Source organism: Phyllobates terribilis, unplaced genomic scaffold (genome assembly GCF_046119375.1).
Source record: "Phyllobates terribilis strain yellow unplaced genomic scaffold, ASM4611937v1 Scaffold_5__5_contigs__length_657084704, whole genome shotgun sequence".
Lineage (NCBI taxonomy): Eukaryota > Metazoa > Chordata > Amphibia > Anura > Dendrobatidae > Phyllobates > Phyllobates terribilis.
Genome location: NW_027362765.1, coordinates 532,906,773 through 532,934,079, shown reverse-complemented (window position 1 = coordinate 532,934,079; position 27,307 = coordinate 532,906,773). Strand labels below are relative to the sequence as shown.

Here is a 27,307-nt window from a genome sequence, read left to right as displayed (position 1 = left end):
TTTGCACACTCTTGGCATTCTCTTGATGAGCTTCAAGAGGTAGTCACCGGAAATGGTTTTCACTTCACAGGTGTGCCCTGTCAGGTTTAATAAGTGGGATTTCTTGCCTTATAAATGGGGTTGGGACCATCAGTTGTGTTGTGCAGAAGTCAGGTGGATACACAGCTGATAGTCCTACTGAATAGACTGTTATAATTTGTATTATGGCAAGAAAAAAGCAGCTAAGTAAAGAAAAACGAGTGGCCATCATTACTTTAAGAAATGAAGGTCAGTCAGTCCAAAAAATTGGGAAAACTTTGAATGTGTCCCCAAGTGCAGTTGCAAAAATGATCAAGCACTACAAAGAAACTGGCTCACATGAGGACCGCCCCAGGAAAGGAAGACCAAGAGTCACCTCTGCTTCTGAGGACAAGTTTATCTGAGTCACCAGCCTTAGAAATCGCAGGTTAACAGCAGGTAAGATTAGAGACCAGGTCAATGCCACACAGAGTTCTAGCCGCAAACACATCTCTACAACAACTGTTAAGAGGAGACTTTGTGCAGCAGGCCTTCATGGTAAAATAGCTGCTAGGAAACCACTGCTAAGGACAGGCAACAAACAGAAGAGACTTGTTTGGGCTAAAGAACACAAGGAATGGACATTAGACCAGTGGAAATCTGTGCTTTGGTCTGATGAGTCCAAATTTGAGATCTTTGGTTCCAACCACCGTGTCTTTGTGCGACACAGAAAAGGTGAACGGATGGACTCTACATGACTGGTTCCCACCGTGAAGCATGGAGGAGGAGGTGTGATGGTGTGGGGGTGCTTTGCTGTTGACACTGTTGGGGATTTATTCAAAATTGAAGGCATACTGAACCAGCATGGCTATCACAGCATCTTGCAGCGACATGCTATTCCATCCGGTTGGACCATCATCTATTTTTCAACAGAACAATGACCCCAAACACACCTCCTGGCTGTGTAAGGGCTATTTGACCAAGAAGGAGAGTGATGGGGTGCTACGCCAGATGACCTGGCCTCCACAGTCACCAGACCTGAACCCAATCGAGATGGTTTGGGATGAGCTGGACCACAGAGTGAAGGTATAAGGCCCAACAAGTGCTAAGCATTTCTGGGAACTCCTTCAAGATTGTTGGAAGACCATTTCTGGTAACTACCTCTTTAAGATCATCAAGAGAATGCCAAGAGTGTGCAAAGTCGTCATCAAAGCAAAAGGTGGCTACTTTGAAGAACCTAGAATATAAGACATATTTTCAGTTGTTTCACACTTTTTTGGTAAGTATATAATTCCACATGTGTCAATTCATAGTTTTGATGCCTTCAGTGTGAATGTACAATTTTCAAAGTCATGAAAATACAGAAAAATCTTTAAATGAGAAGGTGTGTCCAAACGTTTGGTCTGTACTGTATATATAAGGAAACAAGGAGTAAGGAAACGTGGGAAAAGCACTAGAATATGTGTTGAATCTTAGATTCTTCCAAGTATCCCCTTTTTAGTCTGATGACAGTTTCTGAAGACCGGTGATTCCACACATTAACTCTTGATGAGACATACCTGTTCATTGGAAGCTATTACTGGTGACTACCTGATGAAGCTGCTTGAGAGAATGACAGGGGGGTGTAAAGCCTTCACAAGAGTAAAAGGGAAATACTATGAGGAGTTTAAGGTTTAGCAAAGGTTATGCTTTATATTACACGTGCTCCTGTACATCTTATTTCCATATGTGTTCCTTTGTGGTTTTGTTGCTTTCAGTCTAAATCTACAATGTCCAAATGTCATTAACAACAAGTAAAACCATGACATGCGCAGGTGTGTCCAAACGTTTGACCGGTAATGTAGGGCTGTTATTTTGGTACTGTTAAGGATATTCAGCACATAACACTTCATGGAGGCATTATTGATGATAAATTTTTTTTCAAGCTTCCTCATCAATATTTAATAAAAAAACATAAAGAAAGCCAAAAATCTTGCAGTTTTCACACTGGCCTCTATGTCTTAAGGGCTCTATACACATTAGATAAAAGTCAACCAAACCAGCTGATCAGCAGCAGACCTGACCATCCAATGTTCAAGGGGTCCTGCCCATTCTCCCTCAATATGTTTTCAGTAGAGTGAAGTATTTGGCCTCTTGGATTTCATATCTTTTGTTTGGTACAGAGATAAGCCATTGTCAGATGAGTCTAGCATCGGCGCAACGACTCTCTCCTAGAGAACACAGGAACACTCGCCATAGCCGAGTATTACTGTGCATGGAGGAGTTGGGATAGATAGCTAATATGTATCGCTAGCTTTATACTTGAGACTCGCACTTCCTGATCATTACAGAAGACTTTTCACTAGTTTCAATATCACAGACAGGATCACAATGACAGGTACCACTGTATATACAGCAGATAACCCAGGATCCACCATTCCCAATAGATGATGTCCGAGATCTTTTGCTTCCCCTCCCTTCACAATGACTTTTGCACTTATAGGAGTATGCTCAGATTACAAGCTCAGACGGCTTTTGTACAGAATATAGGGTTTGAGTCAGTCTATTGCTGCTAATGTTCATGTGTCCAACAGGAAGTAGGAATCTTAAAGGGGTTATCCGAGACTTTGCTTATGTTTTTCTCATGAGGCCAAGAACTTACAGGCAGGCAGTGGGGAGCCAGCTGTCAATCAGCATGTCAGTCACACCCAGTCGACAGAACGTAGTGGAAGAGCAGAAGCTGTTCTTTTGACTTGACGTCACTGGAAAACCACAGAATCGCCGGCAGGAGCGGTCCATGACCACTTTGAGCAGGAAGAGATTGTCCTCGGTCAGAGCATGCAGGCAGTTAGCAACTATTTACCTGTAATTTCTTAGCCTCCAGTAAGACAGTAAGCAGAGTCCCAAGATAACCCCTTTAAATTAAGCTTAGTGGTCAGTGTTGAAAACAGCAAGATTTTATTAATTTTCAACAAAAATCATGCTACGAAAAAAAAAAAACATTGTCAGAAATATAAACTAAATACATATCATGGATTTATTGTGACAGAGAGATGAGCCAGAAGACTACAGCATCTGAGTTCATGTGCTCCTGCATTGAGTAGAAGCACTTGTCCCTCTTATTAAATTGTGCTAGTTTCTTTCAGCAGTGCAGGAGTTAATCTGCTCAGAGTCTTTGTAGCTTCTCAGATGTGCAGTTTCAGCTACTCTCCTGTCCTATATAGTTTTTGCTCTGGCAATCTGGATTGCCAGTGTTAAGTCTTGTATTGCCTGATGAGTAGTGGAGGATTCAGTGTTCGGTAGAGGAGTTTAATGAGAGTTGTTCTGTGACTGTTGCTTGGTGTTTTGGTTGTGTGCATAGTCCCATCCTCTTCTATTTTTGCTTACCTTCCTAATCCCTTTGGTGTTTCCCTCTGTTCTCTGTGAATGCATATTTGTGTGTTTGGTATTTTATTTTGTCACTGTACATCCTTCCTTGTTTGTCTGTTTGGTGTATTTACATACACTATTCCTGCCCACTTCCCTGGGTGGGGAAGGGGACAGATAAGGGCTGATTCCGGAGAACAGCAAAATTCCTGCCATTATGCATTATATGAAATAACATGTTATATTGTATACTTATATAACTTACAAACAGTGACTTTAAAATCCAGATACAGTATGCTTAAAAAATATCAGTCATTTTAATTTTATTTCATAAATCAATAGTATGCTTTAAAATTCCAACTTTGTAATATATCTTATCAGAGACATCAGCTCCTTTCTCCTCCTGGACTGATCAATTCATGGGTAATATCTGTATCCAGTGCAGACAGATTTTAACATTACTCAGACAGATGACAGTTGGTGCTTTTAAAATTCTATGGAGGTGGAGAAGGGTGGCGCTAAAGGCAAATGCAGACATTCTGCTGCAAGTTCACTTGAAACAACAGTTACAGTTTTCCATAGAACTTTATGATCACCAACTGTCATCTCCTCTCAGTAATGGGAAAGTCTGTATTCACTGAAGGCAGATTTTACCCCTGAATTGAGAATGAATGATAGAAGGAGAAAGAAGCTGATTAGCTATATTACAAAGTTTCTTATTTCTATGAGTATTATTGATTTATGGAGAAAATTAAAATGATGTTTACTCTTTAACATTATATATGATATATGCCTGTTACAAGTCCAAGTGCTGCAATTTGATTTCCTTCCACAATTCCAAGACTAGAATTGATTATTTGCCCCTTTAAAGTATTTTGGATGCAAAATGTTCATTTGCGAAGTTACTGTATAAAAGCAAACAAGCAACCAACCTACATAGAAAACAATAATAAGTCAATAAAATGATTCATTGCCATAAAATAGGACATATCTGCAGTGGATGCCCCCAAAAGCAACAAGCAAATTATGGCCCACCTCATTTAGTGCTAAAAAACTGTTCTTCACAATATACCGGACTCTACATAACCTAATGTAATGTTCCCACCCTGTGCTAATGAGCACTCTATAACAGCAGTAATAAATAATAAGGGGCGAACGGTAATGTCTTTGGTGGTCCCGCTGATTCATTGTGGCAAAGGCAGAGCATATATGATATCGTAAAGCTGACACAGGGGATATGGCAACAGGCAAAACATTTAGAATACTTCTATATCATTAAAAAATGTTATAGTCGAGATAATATAAAAAAATCGAATATATGAAGTGAGGAAATTGTGCATTTATGCTTAGTTTTTGCAAACAGCCTGACCACGTTATCTGTTTTGTCCGAGAATAACCTCAGATGCAACGTATGTAGTGTATTCTCTCCTAATTGCCAGCTCAAGAACATAACCATATGGCGGACTTATTTCCTAACAGCGACCAGTCTGCTATGCTGCAGTGACCTTATATCTTTTTGGAAGGATTTCTTTATCCATGTAAAAACTAAATGGATGCTTGACACAAAAGCCATCCAACGGTTGAGTGCTTTGACATTAGTGTTAAAAATAAAAGACTTTTATCTCTCCTGGACCTTACAGTAACTTTGCTTTTTCAGCACTGCTGGACTGCACAAACTGCTGCACAGTGATTATTACTGTACAGGCCTGCCAAAACGTCATCCTCCATCTCCTCTCTGCTCAGTCATCTATTAGAATATTGTTTTGATATAGCACACATTGCTCTACATAACCTAGGTCGAAATGTTCCGTACAAGTATTAACCCAAGTATTCTTACAACACAGCTAAAATTCAGACAGTTGGGTCTTTTTTTTTTTCATCAAGCATTTTCCACTAGTTTTCTGGCATCAAAAAGGTCACTAATGTTTGTGCAACAAGTAGATGTGTAAAAAAGTTGCAGTTGGCTTGATATTTTTACGCCAGCTCAACCAACTTTATGAAAAATGGGCGAAGCTTTACAGAAGGCGGCATAACCCCTTCTTTGCTACTTAGGTTTCCAGCTGGGGCTAGCACAGAAGATATGTAGTATTTCATGCAGCTAATCACCAACAAGGATATTTAAAAGCATAGGGGTGGTCCCAAATGACTCTACGACCTCTAGATGCCCTAAAAGGACATGTAAACCAGAGTTGCCCTGATGGGATAAACCCTTTAATTTTTTCAAGACCTGCAGCAGAGTAACTGTCTGGCTATGCTGACGCCAAATTAAATGGCTTTTACAATACTGCTTTCAAATCTGTTTTGTATCTCCATTTTTTAAATAAAGCTGCTTTGTTTTTGATACTTCGAATTACATTTTATGCGTACTAAAAACATATGCACATTTTCTACCGGCGGATTTTACGCATCTAATGCAATTCTATGGAGAAAATCCGCACATAAAACTCAGCGCACCTGGAAGAGAAGTTGACATGTTGCGAATTTCAAACACGCACCGCAGGTCAGTTTACGCTGCGTAAAAAAAGCACAGCGGGCTGGAGGTTTCTATAAATCCCATCTACTTCGCTGGAACTGTAAGACGCTGCGTTTTTTTGCACAGCAAAAATATGCGGCTTTAAAAACTCATCACAGAAACTTGGCCTTACTAAGAAAAAAACTGAAAATTCAGGTTTTTGCCAAATTTACATATCCCTAAAATATAGCTTTCTACTTCTGCTTCTTCTATTTGTTATATCTTAATAAATTGCAATTTGGAAAGCTAGACTGCATTTGCTTGGTCGTTGCTTTGGTAAATGTGAAGGTGGAAACAGTTAAATATTGCCATCCTTATTACTTTACATTACTGCTACTTAGAGGTCACCTGGTTCACATTCACACGGAACAACAACCGTAGCAAAAACCCTATTTTAATACATGCAGTTTTTGCCGTCATCGGTGCTCATGGGTTATGGATGTGACCCAACATCTGATAACATGGGCAGTACGGTGGCTCAGTGGTTAGCACTGCAGCCTTGCAGCACTGGGGTCCTGGGTTCCAATTCCACCAAGGACAACATCTGTAAGGAGTTTGTATGTTCTCCCTGTGTTTGGGTGGGTTTCCTCCGAGTTCTCCAGTTTCCTCCACACTCCAAAGACATACTGATAGCGAATCTAGATTGTGAGCCCCAATGGGGACAGCGATGATAATGTACTGTATGTTAAGCACTGTGGAATATGTTGGCGCTATATAAAAATAAAGATTATTATTATTACCATGAAAATCCATATTATGGTGCCACATGTGGTTTCTACATGTCATTTTCAAGGTCTTCTGTTCTATATGCCTTGTTTTTCATACATTGCCCTCCGAACAGGCAGTATATCCTACCTGAACATGCAGATCGCACACCTGCCTGTTTACAACCTAGAGACCATTCTCCTGGAGATAATGTAGTAAGCAATGATCTGCATAACAATTAGCATTTTACAACTTCAAAGAACCATTTAAGTAAGAAAAGATATCCATTACTGATCATTCCCCCATCTCCAGGTCACAGGTTGGACACTTCTCCAGTGCAAACAGTGATGGTGACAAGGAGAGAGTATGATGTGTGGCTTTTTTCTAGGTGTTGAAAAAGCTGTAAATGAAAAACAATGCACAGTTTGCATTATTTTGAGTTTATAATAAACAAAACTAATGTTCTGATCCATTTCCACTTCTCATTTGTGGTTTCTTGCATTACAGTGGCTTAAATGTATATACAGTACAGACCAAAAGTTTGGACACACCTTCTCATTTAAAGATTTTTCTGTATTTTCATGACTTTGAAAATTGTACATTCACACTGAAGGCATCAAAACTATGAATTAACACATGTGGAATTATATACTTAACAAAAAAGTGTGAAACAACTGAAAATATGTCTTATATTCTAGGTTCTTCAAAGTAGCCACCTTTTGCTTTGATGACTGCTTTGCACACTCTTGGCATTCTCTTGATGAGCTTCAAGAGGTAGTCACCGGAAATGGTTTTCACTTCACAGGTGTGCCCTGTCAGGTTTAATAAGTGGGATTTCTTGCCTTATAAATGGGGTTGGGACCATCAGTTGTGTTGTGCAGAAGTCAGGTGGATACACAGCTGATAGTCCTACTGAATAGACTGTTAGAATTTGTATTATGGCAAGAAAAAAGCAGCTAAGTAAAGAAAAGCGAGTGGCCATCATTACTTTAAGAAATGAAGGTCAGTCAGTGCGAAAAATTGGGCAAACTTTGAAAGTGTCCCCAAGTGCAGTTGCAAAAACCATCAAGAGCTACAAAGAAACTGGCTCACATGAGGACCGCCCCAGGAAAGGAAGACCAAGAGTCACCTCTGCTTCTGAGGATAAGTTCATCCGAGTCACCAGCCTCAGAAATCGCAGGTTAACAGCAGCTCAGATTAGAGACCAGGTCAATGCCACACAGAGTTCTAGCAGCAGACACATCTCTTCAACAACTGTTAAGAGGAGACTTTGTGCAGCAGGCCTTCATGGTAAAATAGCTGCTAGGAAACCACTGCTAAGGACAGGCAACAAGCAGAAGAGACTTGTTTGGGCTAAAGAACACAAGGAATGGACATTAGACCAGTGGAAATCTGTGCTTTTGTCTGATGAGTCCAAATTTGAGATCTTTGGTTCCAACCACCGTGTCTTTGTGTGACGCAGAAAAGGTGAACGGATGGTCTCCACATGCCTGGTTCCCACCGTGAAGCATGGAGGAGGAGGTGTGATGGTGTGGGGGTGCTTTGCTGGTGACACTGTTGGGGATTTATTCAGAATTGAAGGCATACTGAACCAGCATGGCTACCACAGCATCTTGCAGCGGCATGCTATTCCATCCGGTTTGCGTTTAGTTGGACCATCATTTATTTTTCAACAGGACAATGACCCCAAACACACCTCCAGGCTGTGTAAGGGCTATTTGACCAAGAAGGAGAGTGATGGGGTGAGCTGGACCGCAGAGTGAAGGCAAAAGGGCCAACAAGTGCTAAGCATCTCTGGGAACTCCTTCAAGATTGTTGGAAGACCATTTCCGGTGACTACCTCTTGAAGCTCATCAAGAGAATGCCAAGAGTGTGCAAAGCAGTCATCAAAGCAAAAGGTGGCTACTTTGAAGAACCTAGAATATAAGACATATTTTCAGTTGTTTCACATTTTTTTGTTAAGTATATAATTCCACATGTGTTAATTCATAGTTTTGATGCCTTCAGTGTGAATGTACAATTTTCATAGTCAAGAAAATACAGAAAAATCTTTAAATGAGAAGGTGTGTCCAAACTTTTGGTCTGTACTGTATGTAATATCAGAAACGGCATTTGCAATACTAATAAACCGTTTTCCTTCGCCTTTTGAGGCTTTTTTAATGGTCCTCCACTTCACTACAGGTGAACATTTTATCCTCCTGGAACACAGCTGTTCCAAGAGGAAAACATTTTCAGAAAACACTACTCCATTATGTCTTGGCCTCCATAATCTTTTAGCTCAGAACATAATTTAAAATAAACTATGTGCATTCAAGTGAACTCGCAATTCACTCATCCCTAAAATGTGCAATGGTAATGATGCCTTAAGGATGGGCCTTAAAACTCTTTTGCTACAATGCATATATCAGTGCTTAGGCAGGGCGCTGCAAAGAGCGTTGTCCCATTAACACACCATACTGCATGACGGCATTAGCATTTCTCTTTCATTCCAACTCTATAATAAAGTGTTTCGCCTATAGGCTTCTTCAAGTTTTGCTATTCAGCTGTAATTAAAAGAGTCTACAGAACAAAAATCTTCCATCTGACCTGCTAATTAAAGAGGGAATCATAGATTAGAATAGTGAATGCTCGGCAGTTCAGAGGAGCATCCCGGGCTGTCATATTCAGTCACTGGTGACATTATTGGATTCAAGTGGCTGAAACTCAGCAAATAAGAGAACAGACAGCTCAGTGCATGTAAAGAGTGCTTAATCGCTATTAGACAGATTATCCGTGGCTTTTCTGATACACACCATGTGCTGGATGAATCCTGTCACTTGTTAGTGAAGACTATACTGTCGGATAATGAAGTTAGGGGTCCTATTCGTTGTCATGAATGTCGGTCAGCCTAAATGCAGAACATGATTTACTTTTTCATATGCATCACATTAAAAATTGGCTGCAAATATTATCCAATATCGGAATGTGCTACCCCTGTAACATATAGATTAACGCATGTAAAATTTATTATATTTGTTACTAAATAAAACAATGAAAAATGTGTCAAAAGACTCCAATAAAAATGCTCCCACTCCTGAGAAAAAATACTGACCGAATACTGACCAAATGCTAATAGTGGGGCCGTGGCCGAATACTAAGCAGCCATCCCTCTCATGGATGATAGGTCTATGAGTGGTTGTAGTATTTTGTACCAGTGTTGCCTCCGCCTTTATCATGAAGGTCTGCTGCATCCATTCATCCTGCAGTATATTAGTATTGTGATCCGGTATTGGTAAGTATAGCGTTTTTTCTGTGATGTTTTTTAACTAAGTCCTCTTCAGTGTATTGAATATGCCATTATATAGCCACATAGTGTTGAAAAAAGCCATACTGATGTATATCAGAGCAAAGGAGGTCAAAAGGACACTCGGCTTCATCTGGATGAATTAAGGTCCTATAGAAAAATATTTAGATTTGAAAGTCCTCAGTGGTTGATACATTTTTAATGGCTAACTGAACAGATGGTAACACATTGCAAGCTTTTGAGACTACGCAGGTCTCTTCATCAGGCTAGTATAACACAAAATCTGAAGAGTCACATATTTATACACAGCAAGACACAGAAATAATGCAATAGATGAGACAAGTGAGGTAAAGCAGAACTATTACTATGGGAGAGGGGTAAACAGTTGTGGCCGTAAATATTGGAATAGGTCATAGATAAGGATTGTGAAAGTTTTATTTTCCTGTGATTAAAGTCTGGTCCGGGGCTGTAAGGTCCTATAGACACGTTTAATGTACAGTATGTACTGGGGGCTTTCCTGGTGTATATTCTAATTAGACACTGCAAAACAGTGCAAAAGGAGCCCAAAGGCAAAAAATATTGGCTGTAAAAGGCAATAACGGATTCAATCAAGTTTCAGGAATTTCTAAGAGAAAACCTCACACCTTCTGTGAGGAAGTTGAAGCTTGGGAATCATTGGACCTTCCAACAGGACAATGATACCAAACAAACTTTAAAGGCCATAAAGGCTTAGATTCAGAAAAAGTCCTGAAAGATTCTGTATCGTCAGTCACAGTCGCCTGACTTGAACCCCATAGAAAATCATTGGTGGAATTTAAAGAAGGAACAAGCAAACCCAAGAGTCAAGATCTAGAGAACATTACCCTTGAAAATGGACTAGGATTCCTTGGAAATGCTGTTGTCTGGCTATGTATCACGTTTTCAGCAGGTCAGAACGGCCAAAGGGGCTCTACTAAGTGGTTAAAAGTGGCATTTTGGGCCTGATTCATGAAGGTGTTTTTTGCCAGAATTCTCAAGTAAAACACCTTAAAACATCACAAAATTAATGACTTGGAGTTTTCATGCCTATTTCAACCAGCTCCGCCAAAATGGTTGGAGTTGGGGCAAGACAGGCCATGACGAAGCCTGACCAACAAATTCATTAAAAGTCGTATCATAGCTTACGTCAGATATGTTACTTCAGTCCCCAACTGGAGTAACATTTCTAGCAGAAGCCCATTCTAGTTGCAACATGCACCTAATTAATCAAGTAGCATGCATCTCTTAATGAATTAACATGAAGACAAAGAAAAAAAGGAAATATGTAAAAGGTAAGAACTACCTCAATAACTGTAACGTTTATTGAATCATATGCATATAACTTGGACAAAAATTTTAAAAAGTTAAACCAAGTTAAGCCAATTATCTGATGTTCCTGAAATGGGTTAACCACCCCGCCTGCACTACAAAGAAGGTATAATAACGCAATATAAAAGGTCCCAAAAAAATATATAAGCTGAAATACTACAAACACATGCAAATAAATACTAAAGGTCTCTGTTCTCCCTTTCTTAATGAATTAGGAGCATCATTAACACAGGTGTGCACAATACCACTCGTAATGAATATTATTATTAATATTATATTAGTTGTGTTGAGCTATTTAAGTTGTTCTTGTTTGATTTATTGAAACATGAGAAAGTTTGCACATTTACAATGAGGGTTGAATAATTTTGATTACAACTGTGCATAATAACCAAAGTCTTCCCAGAAGAGCAGAATGGCTCAAATTGATTCATAACCAACTTATACGCTTTAGTTCCGCAGTATTTCCATAAGTTATCGCTGCTAGATCTTAACAGGTGTCTTCAGGGGTAATGAACAAATAGAAAAATGTCCTCTCATGAAACATGTTGAATAGATTACACAACTGAATCCTGGCTCTTACATCAGATTGGCAGCTGTCTGTAAAACACATCATTTGTTTAAAATAAGGGCACCGACTCCACAGATGAGAGGTTAGAAAAAGGATTAGAAACCATATCAAACTGCTAAAGTAAATTGTTGGCTATCTAATCGGAGATGTGACTTAACGAATACTATTAAAGATAACACAAAAAGCAGACTTTAACCCCTTCAGGACTGACCTATTTTGGGAATTCAGGACGAAGCATTTTTTTTTTTCGTATTTTCTCTGTCGCTCAGAGCCATAACATTTTTATATCTCCTTTGATGTAACAATATGAGGGCTTGTTTTTTGCAGGATGAGTTGTACTTTATCAGTGGAACTATTTTGGAGTACATATTACTTAAAGGGAACCTGTCATGTAAAAAAAAAACCTATTAATCTGCAGATATGGGGATAATCAGCAAGTTAATAGCATTTTGAATCTGGCCAGGGGCTCCCACTGAGAGCCCCACTGTCAGGAGGAAATTAACTTTATTCCCCCCGGCAGGCTTAGCCTTTCAGTCATAGAGGTGGGCCGGCATGGCTTCAGTCACCGCTCAGTGCATAGAGGGCGGTGGCTCAAACCAGGCGTGCTCCACTGGCTGACAGACGATTCTCGGCCCACCCCCCATGACTGAAAGCCCGAGCCTAAAGCCAAAAGGACTTAATAAACTTAATTTACTCCCTCAAAACAGGTTCTGAATGCTATTAACCTGCAGATTAATCCCATATCTGCAGGTTAACAGCATTTTTTTTACATGACAGGTACCCTTTAATAAGCAACTTTTATTAACTCTCTAAAGGAAGGAATAGGAAAAAAACTATTCTGCCATTGTTTTGTTTTACATTTTATCTTTTGCACCATTCACTGTGATGTACATATGAGGTGTCATCCTCCTTCTGTGGGCCAGTATGATTATGGCGATACCCTGTTAGAAAAAAAGGATCATTTGTTTTTGTGTCACTATTTTCTGAGAACATTTTTCCGTCAATAGCGGTGTGAGGACTTATTTTTTTCACAGCAAGGAGTTTTCATTGGTATCACTGTGTGGACTTTTTGATCATTGCTTATTACACTTTTAGTGGACTGAACAAAAAAAACCCATCAAATTCAGATTATGTTATGTACCCATTTTTTCCCCGTTCTGGATAACTGACATGTCATTTTTAGCCCAGTAGCGGACAAGTGTATGAAAACTTGGGCCAGTCATCTCCGCAAAATGCAGACATGACTGGTTCCGAGTGCAGCTCCGTGTGCTCTTCCGAATATCAGATGAGTGCAGCAGCTGCCGGCCACTTACATGCATTATTCTGGTTTGTAAATCGGCCAAATTAGTGCATGCTGTGATTTTTTTCTCACAGGCGGAGACAAATATCGTTCATCTGAACAGCCCTATTGAATAACAAGGCTCCTGCTGTCCACGTGCTATCCGATCAAAAATGTATGAGCTCATCTGTAAACACTTTTTGTTGGTGTCCAGATTCTTATGTTATTTTTCTGTAGATAGAGCTGCTTTAGGATTTGTTTTTGTGCAGGACAAACTGTAATTGTCACTAGTACCATTTGTGGGTACATACAACTTTTTGATAACCTTTAATTCAATCTTTTTGTTCCAAGAATGAATAAAAAAAACAGCAGTTTGATATGATTATGGTGGCATGATGAAAATATAAGCAATAACGGCATGGTTTTTCATTTTTTTTTTTTTGGCGCAATTCACCAACTGAGATAAGTAATGAAATAGTTTTATAGTCCAGGTTGTTACGAATGTGGCGATAACAAACGTGTTGTTTTTGCGGGGTTTGTTTTTATTGTTTTTTTGGTTTTTTTACAAATAAACCATTTTGTTATTAATAAAACTGCTTTTTGTACCTTTTTTCACTTAAAAACATTATTTTTAATTATTTTTACAATACTTACTAGTCTTATAATGAACTTGAACAACTTATGTTACACAGTGCATTACTATGAATGCCAGTGTTTGATTGACAGTTGGCCTATCCGACCCCTCCCAGGGAGGGATCTGGTAGGTGGTAGTATATAGCAGATGCGCGGAGGCCATTGTTAAGTCTCCGGCTACCATAACACCGTGAAATCATGCTACAGGGGTGATGATGGTGCTGATAGAGAGAGCGATCTCTCTTTTGGTCAAAGTATTTACATGCATAGTCAGTACGACAGTGGCATGGAATGCGTTAAACATTGCACATAGCTGCAATACTGGCTGTTGCAGTAGGAGCCAACTGTATGTAACAGCCGGCTCCCACTGTGGATGGCACAGGCACAGCCCTCTGTGCCTGCTCCATCCCCGCGTCGTACATGCATGCTATGGTGGGGTGAGTAATCTCAAAATGATGCACTATACAATTGCTCTGTTATTCCTCATAGAAATATGTGAATACATTGACAAACGGGCAATACCATTTTTATTATCAATAGGTAGTCGTTCCTACCTAGACAATCAGAAAATGTAAGGACTGAGTGGACAATGTTAGGGCGCAGTCAGACGTCCATATAAATCGGAGTGAGATCAGAACGCAGTGCACAGACTGGCCGATGGCTCTCCTGACAAAAGCGTGACAACTGCATAGAAATACATGAAGCTGTAAAGCTTGGGTCGGGAAAGCTGCCGGCCAGTCCGTGCACTGCGTTTTGATCTCGCTCCGATTTATACAGCCATCTGACTGCGCCCTTAGAGTTAGAGCGTGTACGAAACAGATAAAAAAACAATATTCTAAATTCACTTCAACATTCTAATCCCAGCAAATTTTATCACCCTACAAAAAGTCCAGAAATAAAAGAAAACATACATCGATTTCCTGGGGTAAAGAGTAAACTGCCCTCTTCTGGGACTGGTTTCTGTGCGATCTGGACCTGGGCTTTGACATTTTACAACTCTCAGATTTTTTTTTTAATTTTTAAGCCATAGTTGATTTGATTGTGCGTTTTGAATCAATGTACCACTGAAAGATCCATTTTAGCTTCAGCTTTCTGACAGATGGCCTCAATCTACACTACAGAATTTCTGGTATACTGCAGAATCCATGAGTGTATTCTGCCCAGTCCCTGCAGCTGTAACAGAGAGCCAACCCAATATAATTCCACTAACATGATTTATATTTTGTTGTTTTTCTTTGTCTTTGCCAAAGAACTTAATAGACTTTTTTTTTTCTTCCATTTACAACACATCACAGATCATACTCTTTACAATAGTAAGGAGAAATGTAAAATGTAATCATATTTCTAAGCACAACTGCAAGGGTTAATTTCGAGATTGCCAAATTAGCACGTCAGGGAGAAAGAATTATGTTGTGAACCATATTTTTGTGCTAACATAAGCAGCTACAAATAAATATTTTATGTGCATTCAGATTCTAAAAGAGTTACTATGTTATTATTTTCTACTACAGATAAAATGACTTTTTGCGCATTATTTCCTTCCTCTACTACTAAACATATACATTATATATACATCATATATTCTTCATATATACTGCATATTCTTACTATCATGGACATAATCAATTCAGTTAATAAACAGTTTAGTTCTCTGATTGACTTTTAAGCTTTTGTAAGCCTGTAGTTAAGGCTTGTTCACATTCCTGCATTTTTGCTTCGCTTTTTTACTAAGTGTTTTTCAAGGGTAAAATACGCCACAGTTTACGTATAGGGCAAGGTGTGTACATATACTATTTTTTGATTTGGCAACTGCTGCCAAAATGTTTGATGCATGTGGCAAAGGAAGACGAGGCTCTTGACCATATACTGTGAGAAAAAGGAGATCTTGATGAGCATTGGAAAGAATTTGTAGGTATTGCTTCTTGGATTGACTGATTCTCTCAGTTTGCCAATTACTTTGAGGGTGATAGGCACAGGGAAATTCAAAAGAGATTTTTAGATGCTTGCAGAGTGCCCTCCAGAACCCGGAGTCAAACACCATGGTCAAAAACTGGAAGACCAGAAAATGTATTTGAATAATACTTAGGCCAGCTGCAGAGCAGATGGAAGTCTTGGTAAAATAACAAAATGAAACATCTTGGGAGTATTGGCCCATCACGACCCTAATAGTAGTAAACACTGGTGCCTCAGTAAGATCTGTAACAAAGTCCATAAAAATGTCAGCCCCAAACTCTTGTGGTATAGGTAGAGGATGAAGTGAACCAAGAGGCATTACACATAAAGGTTTGCACTGTGAACATGCAGGGCAAGATTACCACAATTTATTTGACCTCTGGTTTCCATGTAGGCCACCAGTAAATTTGGGGAGGGAGTTCATCAGTTCATTTTACACCTGGGTGACAGGAGAGGAGGGGAGATGGGCCCAAGATAATACTTTCCAGCATAGTGACTTAGAAACAAGAGAACATCCTTTAGGTGGCAAACAGGAAGACAAAGTAATGGAAGCAAGAATATATTCAGTTTCGATTGTATGTGAGGGGCAGATCTATTTAGCAAGACGGTAGGTGAGAATGAAGTCAAACTGCGAGAAGAAGAGTTATCATCAGGCTTGACGTGGATTCAGCCTAAGTGTAGACTGGTGATGTTACAGGTTTTCATGGTTCATATAGATGGTCCCTAGAAACCTATATCCTTCACGTAGATGACGAATACCAATAGAGTAATTCCAAATTTCTTGGAGAAGAAATTGTAGGGAGAATTTTTTCATTTTGAAGTGAACTGTGATAGAACTGCTTGTACACCAATAGCTTTCAAGGTGCTGTAGAACTGGAGCTGTGAGTGAACAATATTTAAGCTGCTTGAAAGTTTAAACTGCAGAGTCCGACCCGTTCTGTGAATTAACACCCTTTTGAGTGAGTGTCATAAGTAGAGGTACCATTTAGGAGTAGTATTTAATATACTAGCGGTAGTAGTTAGCAAAGCATATGATTCTTTGAATGGCTTTAAGACCAATGGGTTCGGCCCATCAAGAACAGCTGAAACTTTCTTTGGGTCTATACGCAGACCTCCACAAGAGATGATTTAACCAAGGCAGACAGGAAGGAAGATAGAGAATGCATCATAGGATCATCTCGTTCCCATAATTGTTCGCCCCAAGCCAAGGCATTTCCAGTCAACAAAGAAAAATATATGCCACTTTAGTCAGAAAAAAATAGTTGGGAACAAAGTTCAAAACGTACCATGCATTGGTTCACAAATCCCTGTCATGCCTTAGTATCTCCATCAAAACTGATAGCATTAGGTAGATATGGAGTGGCAAGGATTGAGGAGTCAGAAGTGTAACAGCTGGAATTTGAGGCAATGCAACCATATAAGCTGAGAGGTAAGCTTTAGCTCTGGGTGAGTAGTAAGGACTGGAGTGACAATGCAGTGGAGGAGATATAGATGGATGGCATGAGAATCAGCTGGGACAACAGAGTATGCAGGGTGGGCTGACAAACAAGCAGAGCAGGTAGTACAGATGAGCAGCCAGGTGTTTACTTTGGTTGAATTTGAACGAAATATCCGTGGAACTCGGTCTTGTAAAAAATTATCGTTTTCCTCAATTGAATAATGGTGGTGAGTGACTGGCATTACCCTTTTGGATATTTATTACCCCCTTATGTTGAAATGCTACATAACTATACTTGGCTTTGGACTTGGCATTTAGGACTCATCCTGTTTTTTCTTTGTTGCTCTAGTGGGTTAATGGATTGATTTGACGTCACAAAGATCTATAATATAATATCTTTGGTTGTAGCATGAATGTGAGGAGTAGAACATCTCGATGATTAAACCCCTGGCTCGAGTTCAGCTAAGTGAAGAAGACAAAATCACCTAACAATTGAAACTATGCTATTTATTACCTATGCACCAGGAAACTGCCAAAGCCGGCCTTAAAATGTTTAGAGTCAAAGAAGGTGACCTAAGATACCTAGCATAGATTACTGCAAAAAAGGCAACCATAAGAGAAGAAAGCCAGGTCAGGCTTGACAGGTAAGTAACACCCATTATATTAGGATGATAAAGGAAATTCGACTTCCTTATTTGAAAAGATCTGTAATCACTTTAAGAGCTCAAGTAAAGGCCCCCGTACACATTAAATAGTTGTCGGTGTACAATCTCCCCCCCATTCTCCCATACAGAGGAATGCTTGGCTCACCGAGCGCTACTGTGTTCTCTATCGAAGAGTGGCTGCCAGACTCCTCTTGGAGTGGGCTCTCTTCACCGATCAATGGAATAGGCAGTTGAAATGGTTGGATCTTCCTCTCCCCTGACATCTGTTGGGGGAGGGTCAGGAGGCCCCTTACACATTAGACTGTCAGCCGAGCCTGCCAATATTAGCCGGTTCGGATTACTTTAGTCTAATTTTTATGGGGGTCTTAACTCAGTGTACTGTATTTCTCATTTTCAATAAATAACTGAATAACCTTTCAGAGTTATGTCTGGAGTTGTGTCAACTTTATTTATAGCAGACCAAATAGTCATAGTATCAGAAATATTGTAATTAATCTTTTTACAAGGTGTAACCGCTTTCTTCCAAAATGCAACATAGACTCTAATATATGCAAAAAGCTTCAATAATTATTGTACTTATGTAGAGGCATTTACTTTGAGTATGATTTCAATCATATTATACTACAGCATCAAGTCCAGCCAATGTCCTATAGACTATACACCTTCATACTGATATACTACATCAAATTTGTAATAAACTTTTATCTCCCTGCTATTTTGGGTCTGCAAACAGAAGCCTTACATATTAATATACTATAAACAAAATCAAAATGCAAAACAAAGAAAAATATGATATCCAGCTGCCTGTAGGTTAATAATGCATACATGTGACAGGTTGTTGAGAAAAATGAGAAATATTAATGTCCTCTCTAGACAAGTACAGGACAAAATCAAGATTGTGTTCACATTTACTTACATTGTCCACTGTAACTTCTCATTCTTGATTGAACTGTACAAAGCCTAGAAGAAAAAGAAAATAAAATGTAAAGTGTACGTTCAAGATGCGATAATGATTTAATATTAAAACTAAAACTTAAAGAGGTTGTCCACTACTTTTACATTGCTGGCCTATCCTTGGGATGGGTCATCAATGTCTGATCAGCTGTTATCGGTGTTGGCGGTGGCGGCCATAAGTACTTACTTGCCGAGCTGCTCCGTCTTCTGATAGTGTCCGCCGCAGGGTACTGCACATCCGCCTCTTATTCAAATCAAGACTGATAACAGCTGATCGGCGAGGGTGCTGGGTGTCGGACCCCTGCCGATCAGACATTGATGACCTATCCTAAGGACCAATGTAAAAGTAGTGGACAACCTCTTTAAACCTACAACTAACAGCAAGAAGACGGAAACTAGTTCTCCAGCAGCACTGCCCACTTGGCTAGAGAGAGCAGTACGCGGCATGTTAAAGTAATTTTTTACCATCAAATTAATGCTAATTTACAAGGCGCATGTTTAGAACTGCATCACCATAAAGGATAGCAACGTACCCCTAGTTTAGTCACCTAAATAACATTCACAGGTTTCTTTTAACTGAACACATCCTGATTCAATCACTTTGTGATTATTATAGATTGCGGTGCGATATCACGCTCATGTTAACCTTTGAAGGACGCATGGAATCATGTATGCATGCTGCATCATGCGCCTGTGATTTTGGATTGCAAAGAATCCACCATTTTTTAATCAGGATCATAATAAATGAGATGAAATGAGATAGATGGATTACAGCTCATGAGATAAATCCTGAGAACTTGCTGTGCAGACGTTTCACAGGCAAGTGGATAGACGTAATCTGCTGAGAAAACTGAGGTGCCTACAAGGATCTATTTTTTATGTCTCCAGCCATATAAAAACTACAAAGCCTTTCTCACTTGAGGGCGTCAGAAATAGGAAATGTTGAATGCAGTCAAGTAGGGAGAGGTAAACGTGTTCCTAAAGTGTTAAATTGATCAAAAATTCAATGGCTGCCAAGTGAAGTGGATGGAAGTGAGAGAGGCTCAGTCTTTCTTGCATATGTTCCTTTATATGCGCTGTTACTAATTTCCTTATCATTACCTCGCATTGTAAGGTCTGAATATTCTTTACAAATATCCATTTGTATCGATGAGTGTAGTTCACAAAGAAATCATTTACAATACATAAACGTCTCTCATTACGATACCTGTTTTCTTTTGGTTTGCATCCTTTATCAGCACATAAAACACATGTAATATCCTTGTGATTCTCACTTGAATCCAGTTAAAAAAGCATTGAGTATTTACTTTTCATACTAATTGAAAAAAAAGTGTCTATCTGTATTATTGACACCGAAGTTTCTTTTTATTTGATTATACTGTACTGGTAAGAGCAATATATAATTGAAAGACGCTGATAACATCACATACAATTGGTGATGGGAAAGTACTGTAATTCTGTTAAGAAGAATCTGTCATGTCCAAAATTCTATAAACCTGCAGATTAACCCAATAACCCCAATAGTGTTACAACACTGCCTGGCCACCTTACTAAAAGCCAGAGAAAAACAGCTTTATTTCTCCAGGAAGCCACTGGCTTTCAGTCATAGAGGTGCGGCCAGAGAGACTGTAGTCACCACTCAGTACACAGCGAGAAGTGCCTGAAACCAAGCCCCGGCACTTTGACAGCCGACGCTGCACAGATGTGCTGCAGAGTGAGCAGTTTATCAAATTGCCGGGTCGTGCTACATCCTCTGCTCACTGTGTGCTGACTGGTGACTACAGACACTCCGGCCACGCCTCTATGACTGAAAGCCAGTCGCTTCCTGGAGAAATAAATCTCATTTTCTCCCAGTAGACACTTTTTTGGTTACCAGGCAGCTTTGTATTGGTCAGAAATGGAGGAATTGCGGTGCGGAATTGAACAACGTTTATGACCAGGTGTGTGATGTGTTAGGATATCAAATCACAAATATGGCAAAATCTCCTGATGTATGAGCCAATCAAGTCCTTAGGTTAAAATGGATATTATTGGGCATATTTATCAATACAGTCCAATTTTTATATAGTGCAAACTTACACTGAACAAGATTTATCACAATACTTCATGCTGTTTGATAAATAAGGTACATTTTAAGACGGTCTAGTCTAAAGGCCACCCATACATATTAGACTAAAGTTGCTTGAACTTGTTGATATTGATGGGTTTGACCAACAGTCTAATGTGTATGGGGCCCAAGAGATGATTGTCAGGGGAGTAAAAAATCCAGAATGTCCGATTTAGGACTGCCAATCCTTTTGTTCTTTTGGGATAAGCCTCCAACAGAGGAGTCTGGCAGCGTTTCTCTCTCATAAACAACACAGGATCACTTGGTAGAGTGAGAGCACCTGTGTATGGGAGAGTCGGGCGAGATAGCTGCCGACCGAACCATTGTTCAGCCGACACGTATCTAAAGTGTATGTGGGGCTTAAGTTTACACCATCTAACTATGTATTGGCACATTTTCTGGCACATAATGCCATAAGTTAGGCTATGCCTGTCCCTTCTAAACTACACCTTTTTTCAGCGAAAGCCATGACCTACGGTTGGGTGTCCAACATACATAGTGAATATGGACCATCCTTTACAGTAAAAATATAGACCGTCCTTTACAGTACAAATATAGACCATCCTTTACAGTACAAATATGGACCATCCTTTACAGTACAAATATGGACCATCCTTTACAGTACAAATATAGACCATCCTTTACAGTACAAATATGGACCATCCTTTACAGTACAAATATGGACCATCTTTTACAGTACAAAGACAAAACATAAAAAGCTATACATAGAGTACAAATTGTCTTTACTATAGGAATATAGCATATAGTTACAGACATTAGCCATTATGTTCCAAGTATGAGGTTTTCCTGGCATATTACTAAATGTCTGTATGAACAGAGCCTAAATGGTGAACATTAGTATTAAATTGTATTTGCTTAACAACGTCTTGAAACCTAGAAGTCTTTAATTGAAACCTAGCCTAAATATATTCTCTACCACACCATGTCCAGTGATCAGTGAAAATAAATGAGCATTACTTTTCTACAACTCCACAAGGAATACGGTCTGTGGGAAGCGGAAAAGAACTGTGGTTTGTGGTGTCTGTTGTAGCAGTGACAGTCGATGAGGGCAAATTACAGCGCACATTTGGGTATATGGCATGATCTGTATGGTAAGATGAGCATCTTAAAACTAAGATGATAAACCAAAACACGTGAAATATGATTTCCAGGCACTCGTTGCCATTTCAGTCACGATTAATGTAACCATGGATATAATAATAGATATTATTGTTTCACACGCTCTCTTCTCTCTGTTACCATCACGTGCCTGTCATCTTGCCTTGACGTTCACTGAACAATGAAGAAGTCAGCATTTGTTTGTACAGAACACGTGAATGCGTCCTACCTGCTGCATGCTAATAGGGCTCATGAGAGGAAGAGCTCAGCTTGGTGAAGCACACAGCTCAAGGAAGGCTCGGTGGGCTCTCATAGAGCGTCGCTAAGCAACTTTCTGCAATCTGACGCACTACATAATGGACTGATATTTTTATGGTTTACTTATAATGCATGTATGGTCACACCAGCCTCGCTATCTTAGCATTGCTGAAGCAAGTAAAAAAAATGTTCTAACTGTTGTGACTACACAAATATATTAACACAGTCACATACTTCACACTAAGACTATCATCACTCTGTGAATACACAGCTATCATGCACATGTTTGGTGGACTTTAACTAGAGTCATAGATAAGTGAAGTTCAATTTGAAGCTGCGTTAAACATTTTAAAAATTGCATAATTTGGAACTGTCTAATATGACTTCATTGTAATTAGTAACAGATACAGTTGAAACCAGAAGTTTACATAACCTATATAAAAAGACACATTTGAATGGTTTTCTCAATATCTCACATGAAATCTGAATAAACCTTTCCAGTTTTAGGTCAATTAGGATTACCATAATTTTTAAAATTTGCCAAATGCCATAATAATGAGAGAGAGAATGTTTTAAGGCATTTTTATTACTTACTGCAAAGTCAAAAAGTTTACATACACTAAGATTACTATGCCTTTAAACAATTCTGGACTGTCCATATGATGATGTCATGTGTGTGGAAGCTTCTGATAGTTTTGTTTGTCAACATCTGAGTTACTTAGAGACACACCTGTGGATGTATTTTAATGCACACCTGAAACACACTGCTTCCTTGTGTAGCATCATGGGAAAGTCTAAAGAAATCAGGTAAAATATCAGGAAGAGAATTGTGGACTTACACAAGTCTGGCTCATCCTTGGGTACAATTTCAAGATACCTGAAGATGCCTCGTTCATCTGTACAAACAATTATACACAAGTACAAACAACATGGGAATGTCCAGCCATCATAATACTCAGGAAGGAGACGGGTTCTGTGTCCCAGAGATGAACATGCTTTGGTCTGACATGTGCATATCAGCCCAAGGAAAAAAGCAAAAGACCTTGTAAAGGTGATGGAAGAAGCTGGTAAGTTTGTGTCAAGATCCACAGTGAAACGAGTACTGTATCAACATGGGCTGAAAGGCCAGGAAGAAGCCATTACTCCATAAGAAACATAAAAAAGCCAGATTAATGTTTGCAAATGTACACAGGAACAAAGACCTTAATTTTTGGAGACATGTCCTGTGGTCTGATCAAACAAAAATGTAACTTTTTGGGCATAATGACCATCGTTACGTTTGGAGGAAAAAAGGAGAAGCTTGGAAGCCTAAGAACACCATCCCAACTGTGAAACACGGTGGTGACAACATCATGTTCTGGGGTTGTTTTGCTGCAGGAGGGACTGGTGCACTTCGCAAAATAGATGGCATCATGAGAAAAGAGGATTATGTGTCAATACTGAAGCAACATCTCAAGACATCAGCCGCAAAATTAAAGCTTGGGCAGAAATGGGACTTCCAAATGGACAATGACCCTAAGCATACTGCCAAAACGGTCAAAGTCAATGTTTTGGAGTGGCCATTACAAAGCCCTAATCTCAATCCTATTGAAAATTTATGGGCAAAGTTGAAAAGGCAGGTGCGAGCAAGGCGACCTACAAACCTGGATCAGTTTCACCAGCTTTGTCAGGAGGAATGGGCCCGAATCCCGACCAACTATTGTGAAAAGCTTGTGGAAGGATATCCCAAACGTTTGAGCCAAGTTCTTCAGTTTAAGGGCAATGGTACCAAATACTAATGAAATGTATGTAAACTTTTGACTTTGCAGCAAGTAATAAAATTGCCTTAAAACATTCGCTCTCTCATTATTCTGCCATTTGGCAAATATTAAAAATTATGGTAATCCTAATTGACCTAAAACGGGAAAGGTTTATTCTGATTTCATGTCAGATATTGAGAAAAACATGCATATGTGTCTTTTTATATAGTGTATGTAAACTTCTGGTTTCAACAGTATATGGGCAAAATATTTATGGCGTGCTGCTTCATAAACTTTTAATTGTTCTTAAAGGGAACCTGTCATCATGATATTACACTCATAACTAAAGGCATGTGTATAGGCCCTCTAATTCTTATTAAATCTGTGCCTTGCTTATAGTATTTTGTTTTGAAATTTTAGAGAAATCCAGTCTTGAAGTTTTTATCGGAAAGGACAGAAAGTATGAGTCTAAAATTGCCCCAGTCACCGGTGGTGTAAAAACTGCAAAATTACTATTTTTTCTTTTTTTTTAATAAAGTTTTGTGATATGAAAAAAAAGATTGTCAAAAATGTTTTAAGAATACCTGATTTAAACAATAGGTCATTTTCTCATGATAGTTTCCTTTTAAGAGGAAAACAAAAATTATCACGACGGTGAATTGTAAGGACTTAGGAACAGTGGTGATGACAATGGGATTATGGTTTTGAAACTTCACAGAAAAGCGATCAACAATCCGTAGTTGAAAAATGTTTCAACATTCTATTTTATTTTTATGGAAATAAAGGTAGATAATTTGAGCCTCTATGTAATTGTATGTATGTGGTAGGCTGCTTCTCTAGTTTACTTATTCACAAGATAGAGAAACAAGAGATTTCATTGGTACTATCTTAATTTCTGTATGTAATTCTGTTCTCAAAATAGTCATCATACATCAGTCATGACGACGTCTTATTGGCCTGACCCCACTATGAATGAATTAATTTGCAGCAGTTGTTGCCTTGGAGACAGAAGGAACACAAAGTAGCGCTGGAATAAGTACTATGAACTGTCACTCGGTGGGGGTAGCTGTGTTGCCATGAATCTATTTTCTTTAACTAAAGATAAAACCATGAGCCATCTTCAGAATCGACCAAGCATTTATTTATAGATGGTTCAGATATTTTTTATTGCACAATATGATACTGTTTATTGAAATTTATCATAGTGGAGATTATGTTATTTAATGTAGCCATGACATGTGTGGCATTTCCAGAATCTGAGATTTGTTCTTGAAAATGTCCCTGTTTTCTTCTTATAGACAGGCAACATGAAAATTAATATTTTATGCAACCTAAGAAATATTACTGGGCAATACACATTTACACAGGGATGCAAACTGAATCAACCTATGAATACTGCATCAGGAATGATTCAAGAAATGATAAAAGTAATGCTATTTTAAAGAGGTTATCCACTGCTTTTACAATGTTGACCTATCCTTAAGATAGGTCATCAATGTCTGATCGGCCGAGGTCCGACACCCGACACGCCAAAAGATCAGCTCTCATTGGTGTCAGTGGTGGCGGCCGCCAGCCAAAAGTACTCACTTGAAGAGCTGCTCCGTTTATTTGTAGTGGCCAGGGCTTGGTACTGCACATCCGCCTCCAATTCATATCAATAGAAGGGGGATGTGTAGTACCCTGCGGCAGCCACTACCAGAAGATGGAGCAGCTCGGCAAGTGAGTACTTCCGGCTGGTGGCCAACACCGATAACAGCTGATCAGCGGGGGTGCCGGGTGTCGGCCACGGCTAATCAGACATTAATGACCTATCCTAAGTATAGGTCATCAATGTAAAAGTAGTGGATAACCTCTTTAATTTCAGAATTTGCCTACAAAAAGAACTATTATGTCGGGACCACAGAAACTGAAACATTTTGGAAAAATCCACATGCGGATTTTGCTGTAAATCTATGATGAATCCTTATGTTACACATGCAGATTATGATGCGGATGTGAAACAGCATTTACCACAAATTCCTTACTGTTAAAAGCGGTGAACTCTAAGGTGAATATCCACAACACAAATTGACGTGGTGGATTGTAAAATTTGCCCCACAGAGTAATTGTAGTGTGGAAATTTTCCCCAGCATGTGGATGAAATTTGCGGAAAAGTCATCCACGTGACTGGTACTGAAATTTGTGGTGGATTTTTTGTACACATTTCCCTTAGGTGTGCATTTACCTTTTAGTCCCACATACACTTAAGATAGCTGTCAACCAAACCATGGATCGTCCGTCAGCTATCTCTCCTGACTCTCATAGACAAGAGTATTTGCTCTGCCCAGAGCATCTGTCTTTTCTATCAGAGAGCCGCTACCAGACATCTCTGGCGGTGGCTTTTCTCTTAGAGAACAAAAGGATCGTCAGTCTGAAATCAGACATTCTGGATCTTTCTATCCCCCGACATCATCTATCAGGGAACAGTCAGCAGGCTCCCATGCATATTAGACTGTTGATCGAAACCCATCGGTATCTGTGGGTTCCGCCGACGCTCACCTAATGTGTATGGAGGCCCTTAGACTAAGACAGATGCCCTGAGGCCTGTCCTATGGATTCAAGACTGAATGTGTAAATACTAACACCATCAAATAACAGTACCATAAGCTATTATTATTATTATTTATATAGCGCCATTGATTCCATGGTGCTGTACATAGGAAGGGGTTACATGCTAAATACAGATATCACTTACAGTAATCAAAACTAACAATGATAGACTAGTACAGAGGGAAGAGGACCCTGCCCTTGCGGGCTTACATTCTACAGGAATGGGGAGGAGACAGTAGGTTGGGAGGTGTACAATGCCTCCATGGCTGGGCTATACAATTGATAAAAATAACTCTACAATACTTGAATAATATGGACATACAGAGGTCAAGTAACAGTGTGACATACTAGATGAATAAAAGTACTATTTAACTTCAATATCCCGATCTAGGGTGTGTAAAAGGTTAATATCCCTGGAACTCCAAAGTGTTTTAGGGGTTTATATTTCTGGTGGTCAAAGGTGTTTAAGATCTTAAGATCACTGTTTTGAATTTTTAGGGGATAATAATCCTCGTGGTCTAGGGTGTTTTTGGCTTAGTATACATAATGTCTTATAGCACTATAAGAGTTTTTCCTTTTTTTTTTTAAGTCCTACTCTTCTAGAGTGTTTTTAAAGTGTATGATAGTTTAAAAGATAATCTTCTTGGTGGCCAAAAGTGGTGAAAACATTACTCAAAAAAGTCTATTTAACATTAATATTCCGATCTAGGGTGTGTAGGAGGTTAATATCCCTGGGGCTCCAGACTGTTTTGGGTTTATATTTCTGGTGGTCAATGATGTTTCAAGCCTTAAGGTCACTCTTGTTTTGAGTTATAT

The 27,307-nt window shown here is 39.2% G+C and overlaps 1 protein-coding gene across 4 annotated transcripts in view; it reads right to left on the bottom strand.

Moving 5' to 3' along the window:
* Window positions 1-27,307, bottom strand: part of LOC141273646 (PH and SEC7 domain-containing protein 1-like) — a 555,342-nt gene that overhangs the window by 65,605 nt on the left and 462,430 nt on the right. For all 4 annotated transcript variants that reach the window (XM_073685772.1, XM_073685776.1, XM_073685773.1 and 1 more), the window contains one exon: window positions 18,642-18,685. In XM_073685772.1, coding sequence (XP_073541873.1) covers window positions 18,642-18,685 — 44 coding nt within the window. The remainder of the gene's footprint in view (window positions 1-18,641; window positions 18,686-27,307) is intronic.